General features: G+C 48.3%; 1 protein-coding gene across 1 annotated transcript; it reads left to right on the top strand.

Moving 5' to 3' along the window:
* Positions 1-4,056: 4,056 nt before the first annotated feature.
* LOC119289253 lies at positions 4,057-4,994 on the top strand. Its single transcript, XM_037568611.1, has one exon. The coding sequence runs from the start codon at positions 4,063-4,065 to the stop codon at positions 4,867-4,869; it is 807 nt and encodes a 268-aa protein (XP_037424508.1). The 5' UTR covers positions 4,057-4,062; the 3' UTR covers positions 4,870-4,994.
* Positions 4,995-6,613: the final 1,619 nt, after the last annotated feature.

Here is a 6,613-nt window from a genome sequence, read left to right as displayed (position 1 = left end):
TGAGAGGGACGGCGCCCGGGTGCCGCACTATTTAAGGAGGGGAGGGGGCGGCGCGAAGCTTGGAGGAGGGGGCAGCGCAAGGCGGCGACGGGGCGTGTCCCGGTCAGACACGGGGCGCGGCGGCGGCGGTCGCCGTGCGGGAGGCGGAGACGGGGCGGTCGGGCGAGCTGGGCTGGGCCTCGGCTGGGAGCTGGGCCGGCTCAGTTTCGATGGGAAGTTTTTTTTAAATAAAGATTTTTCCAGACAAACAAAACGGATAAAAACAACATAAATAAAAAATTTATATAGGCATATAATATATCAAAATTTTCAGAAAAAGATTTCCTACATGCTGAACATTTTTATTACTTCAAATAAAGTGCACAAAAATCCAGATAATTCAAAGAGTGCTACTGGTCTAATAAAATACAATAAAAATCATTTTAAAAATACCAAAATGATTTCAAATTAATTTTTCTCCAATTTTATATTGTAGGAAATCATGTTACCCTATTTTCCATATATCTTTATTTTGGAGAAAAATAATTTGAATAAAACTCAAATAAATCCAAATTGGAAATTAATTCCAAAAGGACTTGAAATCGATCCTTTGAAACTCCCAACTCATATTTCATAATTTGAAGAAGTCATTTTATTTTCTCTCGTGAAAATCATTGAGTTGCATAAAGTTTCTGAATCGGAAAAATATTTCCCAATGGAATTCAAATATTTTTCAAACACCCTTTTCATTTTAAATGGAAGAAGTCATGTCATCTTCTCTCTAGGGTTTTGTGTTGAAAAGAATTTGAATTCATGGAGATCAGAAAGCAAATATGAAAGTTTGGGAAAGTCCTTTTATTTCCTCTCATTTAACTTTTAAAAAGTTTCGAATTCACTCACTTTTAGTCAATCAATCAAACAATCAATCAAGTCTATATATTTAATATAACATTCCAAAATTTAGAATTTTGGGATGTTACAATGTAAATGTATAGTACTAGTTTTGCTGATTCTTGACACATTTTTTGCCAAAATTTCTATGTTCGCAGACGAAGAGAACAGAGGATACAATACTTATGAACAGAGTAGATTGAGAAATTGGTCATTCCGGCCAGATTAGATTCAAGTCTACATTGATGCAAATAGCCCCAAATATTGCTAGCTAGATACATTAAACATGTCCACGATACAAAGTGCATGGTCACCTCCTGATCAACATTTCTTTCATAGTTCGATCCAAGCCTGATACTAGTAGCCACTATAGCAAATGGCTTCCATTTGCATTGCATCTGCACATCACAGAAATAACAACCAACTTTGCCACCACTAACCATCTCAGCCATGGCCTCCGTGTCAACCCTGGCCTTGGCGTACTGCACCTCCGCCTCCAACTTGGCCTGCATAGCCTCCTTGCCGGCCAACGTCGCCTCGCTGAACTCTGCTTCCAGGGCGGCTAGCGTGGCAGCTTCCGCCTGCAGCAGGCCTCTGCTCAGCACCTTACGCTGCTCCGCCGCTTTCTCCATCCTGGCCACCTCGTCGGCGAGGTAAGGATGGCGTTTCTGGATCGGCCCCAGCCCCGCCGTCCCCGCGGCGTCCGACAGCGGTGGCGGGTCGATGGGCCTGGGTGCCTGGAGGTATGCCTTGAAGAAGTCCCCGAAGTAGAGGGCGTAGCGCTCGTCGGGGAACGCTCCCATGGCCAGCATGGCCTTCATGACGCCCATGATGTTGTGCTCCACCCGCGAAGGCTCCTCCGGCTGCGGCGGCGAGGAGTGCTGCTTGGAGGTGCCCGGCTCCGCCTCCGCCTCAGCTTCTTGCGGCTGCGATTCCGGTTTCGGCCTCGTTTGGGGCTGCGGCAGCAGCGGTGGTGGGGACTGGAGACGGAGGAGGAGGCGGCGTGATGGCATCACCGGCAGGCCCTTTCCCATCGAGGGTGAGCTCGTCCGCCGGCGCCGGCGCATCTCTAGTGAGCGCGAGCAGACACAGCGCATCCAGGCACGTATGGGCCTAGGCGGCGGCCTCCTCGAACGGCCGCCAACTCGTGAGCTCTGTCGCCTCGCCAGCCTGTGAGCTCTGTCGCCTCGATAGCGACCAAGTGAACTCTCCTCGAACGGACGCCAACTCGATTCTGACAGATTTAATTCAGGTGAAGGTGAGTGCGGGTTGATTAGAGAAAACGGTAGGGGGGTTTCTATAAAAGTGCGTGCGCTGACCGGTCCAGCCATCTGGCTGCCAATTGTCGAGTTGTGATTGATCTGGGACTAAATCATCACATAAGGTGTAAGTTGAGGTATAATGGAGTCAAGTTTTGCAAGTTTGAAATTGTGCAAGTTAGGGTACCTATTACCTCTAAGAAAATATACGCGTCTATCTGTAAGAAGCTCTTCGGCCAACACGACTGACGGATTGGCCCGTATAACTCGATATAAATGGCCAAATCATTTGCCCAACAATAAGGCATCTACCGGAAGGACATCTCCATTAAGTACCACGTCGGATGGCGGCGCGATGACCGCTGAACGTTGACGGTCAAAAGAGAGAGAGAGCTTTATTTTTTTCTATTGGTTATAAGTGCAAACTAAGAGCATCTCCAACAAAGGCTCAAAAACTACTACGCACACAAAAATTCAGGTTTTGGATGCCGGACAGTTCCAGCAGAAACTATAAAACAATGCGTCCGAGAAAAGGGTTAGACGCATGCTGAAAAACGCTAGCATGCTACAAATTTGAGGCGCCGGATTACGCGCGTTTCATAATTTACACTGCGCGTTTTTTAGGCACGCATTTTTGAACATCTGAAAAAGCAATGTTGGTTCCGGCACGCTATAAATACTACAGTAGCGCGCTAAAAACTATTTTAGGGCGTTAAATATTTGTGCGCCTTGGCGCGCTAAAAACTATTTTAGGGCGCTAAATATTTGTGCGCCTATTGAAGATGCTGTAAGTCATTTCGGAAAGAGAGAGAGCCCTATTTTCTCTAGAGAAGTGGGAGAGAAAGAAAGAGCTTTTTCTAATGAAGTGAGAGGGAGAAGCTTGTGCAAGTGTGCACGCAGGTGAGAGAGTGTGTGTGTGAGGAGAGAGTGTGCACGCATGTGTGCATGCATGCAACAGGTGAGACAGAGAACGTGAGCAGAGAGGAAAGAGAGGTTGTGTGACTGTGCATGCATGTCAAATGTGACGTACAGTGCTACCGGCTAGCTGCAGGATTCCCACCTGTGTTACTTACTGTTCATGTAGGGTTTGTCAACTACAGCTAATCTCTAAGCTGCATGTGACATGCGTACAGAAAGGCTGGCGGTGCACGTTGCATGACGAACTGAAATCACCGCCCAGGTGCAACTTTCTCTTTTGCATTGGGCACAGCGACGGAAGCACCGGAGGCAGCGGCGACATAGACGGCGGTCGAGGTGCTGGGAACCGTCCCCGCCGGGCAGCAGGATGCGGTGGTGGAGACGCCGAAGCCGTGGGCTTCCGCCTGCCCTTGTTCTTCTTGCCCGACAAGACGACGCGCCGGAAGTATGGGCGGCCTGGAATGTACCCGTGGCTGTGGCACCACAACTCGCCGGCACAGAAGATGGGGTGACGCGCCGGCACACCGGAGCGGGGCGGCCCCGACGCTGGGCAGAAGCCGACCACCCACAGTTGCTTGCTGAACAGTGGTAGCCCCGGGAGCCACCGCGCAGGCGCAGAGCGGGAGGCGAGGAGGAAGAGGTCCGCGCCATGGTCGTCTCGTCTCCGGATGCGGCCAAGCCCCTTGCTAGCCGTAGGCGAGGAGGAAGAACGAGCTAGCTCGCGGATCTCCCTCTTCCATGTCCGGGCGAGAAGGTGACGGCGGTGAAGAAGATGGCAGGCGCAATGGCCCTCCCTCGTCCTCGACAGACCTAACACCCTGACAACGACACGCTTGGCACCTACACTGTTCGTTACACCAAAAAAATCACACTTCTTGGCCTCTCGTTTTCTTGTTTTCACGCTTCTTGGCAGGCGCTGTTGAGATGGCACCATCACCACATAAATAGAATAGTGTTGATCCGAGTCTCCCTCAGTGCATCATAGTCACTGGTGCACCACACACTTCACTTCACCATGTCGTTAATTTTCTTCTTCTTCTTCTTCTCCCTCCCCCTCCACCACGCACTGGACCCAGAGAGTTTACTCAATGTTGAGTACAACGTCTCGAGCCATTCGTTCACCCGCGTGTCTGGCCTTTTGTCTAGGCAGTTTCTTGCCCCGAGGCGGGCTTTTTTTCAAGCCCGTCCCAACCGGTTTATCATGATAAATATGGTTGACAACGTGCCTGGGCGTACAGCCACCCTCGCCCTGTGCGACGATGACCTGTACGTCCCGGGCTTCAAAGACACCACTCTCCAGTGGAACCATTTCAAACGATTCGAGCCAATCGTGCCTGGCTCCAGGGAACTGCCCTTTGAACACGATTACCCAAACCTTCTTCCCTTGTTCCCAAACGGCACCAAAAGATCACACATAGACCTGTATGAAGTTCCCTTGGGCAAAGCCGCCACCTTACGTGCATTCCGGACGTTGGCGAGCTATAATCCTGGCACCACGCCAAGGCCGCACCTTAGATCCGCGCTGGTAACACTAATCGTCACCTTTTGTGAAGGACACAGATTTGACCAGCTAAACAGACGACTGAAGAACGAGTGGGACAACCCTAGACCAATCTACATGCTTGAAGAGGAGGCACCGTACGTTGTGCAATGGGGCTCGCTGTCTCGTGCGCTCCAATGGTGGGAGGAGAGTGGTCGCAAAAGTTGGACCAAGGACAAAGACGACATTAGAGAATTCGACAAGATCCATGCCAACAGCCCCCTGGCAGCTAGAGATGTGCTGCTCTTCTTACAAAGGACCAGGAACTTCAAGTTACAGTGAGCATTATGAATGTACCATGTTGTTTTACATTTAAGCCGGAGCACTTGGTGTATTCTGTCATAAAGAAATGTACTAGTAGTACTGTATTGTTCCAGTTGGTGTATCAGTCAAGAAATGTATGCATGAATGGGTGCTGTAAGAATAAGAAATATATAAATATGTAATGTATTGTGTTCAGTTGTTGTTTGAGAATATATATATAAGTCGGTGTATGGGTTGTACAGTTACTACTACTAGTTGTATGTGCCGAATGCCACGTTTCTCTTCTTCCATGTCCTTTATGCTACCCGTCTATCCCTGTCCAATTATGATATCCGTCTATCTTTGATGTGTACGACATAGCTGTTATAATTAATTCAAGGTACGCTGTTGATCTACCGAGAAACAAGCAATCATATTCATAGTCAGGACTCTAGTAACTGCCAATAGAATTGTGGTTCAAAGGTTTTGTATCATGTATCAGTAATATAAGAAAAGAACAAAACTATGGGCTAGTTCTAATTTTCAAGCTTCATTCCAACGAATCCGATTTATTTATAGATATACATTAGATGAACAGCTTCATTCGCGAGGATAACCCGGAGTGGACTCCCGTGGTGAGCAGGAGGAAGAAGATGGAGGAGGAGATTGTAGCAGTTCTCGACGCTGGCATCGCAGTTCTGGGAGAGGCGCCATCTTCGTCGCCGGGAACACCTTCTCGAGTTGCAGATGGAAATGCTTCAGTGTTAGACTACAGTTAGTTAGTTAGTCTACCAGTGTGATCAAATAAAACTCTTTTTAACCTCGCCAAAAAAAAAAGTCAGCCTTATCTTGTGCATGCGCCATGCATGCAGCCGCCTCACTCACGTAGAATTAGGATCGGCTGTTAGAGCATCTCCAACAGCCGCGCTAAGCGCCGCGCGCAAAAATCTGTTTACCGCGCGCGCTTCGACTGGTTTAGCGCGCCCGCCTGCGCTGGCTCCAGCAGCCGCGCTATAATGTAGCGCGCGCGCGCCGCTCCAGCAGAGCGCAAAAATACAGCGCGCGCGCGCCGCACAAATTACATATACATGTATTATGAGCAAAAATGATCAAACAAACAAAATAAATCAACAATAAATAATTCAATTTTATTATCATTACAACTCAAACAAATAGTTTATCGTTCAGTACAACAAATGCAATAAACACAATAAATAGTTCATGAACAATACAATGTTGAATGCAGATATCATCATGCTCTTTGTCGTCCATATCATGCCCACCACTCTTCAATCAAATCATTCTGAAGTTCATTGTGCGTTGCGGGACGCCGAATGGCATGATAGGAGGCAATAAAACGGGCTACCCTTTCAACCCTCCGTCGCACTCACACGGGATATCCCAAGAGCTCATACTGTGAGTAGTCTAAATCTTGGCCACGCTCATTCTTGATGATCATGTTGTGCATGATCACACAAGCGTGCATGATGTACCAAAGCATTTTTTGATCCCAAAATCTAGCCGGTCCTCTCACAATAGCAAATTGGGCTTGCAAAATTCCAAATGCTCTCTCCACATCTTTTCTAGCCGCCGCATGAGCATTGTGGAAGTCAAGATTTTTCTTACCTTCCGGCTTTTTCAACGGCTTCACGAAGGTTTGCCACTTTGGATAGATGCCATCCGCTAGATAATAGCCATAGTTGTACGTACTACCATTTGCTACAAACTGCACCGGTGGCAACTCACCGTTTGCAATCTTATTCATCAGTGGTGACCGGTTGAC

The sequence above is a fragment of the Triticum dicoccoides genome, chromosome 4A (assembly GCF_002162155.2).
Source record: "Triticum dicoccoides isolate Atlit2015 ecotype Zavitan chromosome 4A, WEW_v2.0, whole genome shotgun sequence".
Taxonomy (NCBI): Eukaryota; Viridiplantae; Streptophyta; class Magnoliopsida; order Poales; family Poaceae; genus Triticum; species Triticum dicoccoides.
The sequence above is the reverse complement of the archived record's forward strand: the minus strand, read 5'-3'. Positions and strand labels throughout refer to the sequence as shown.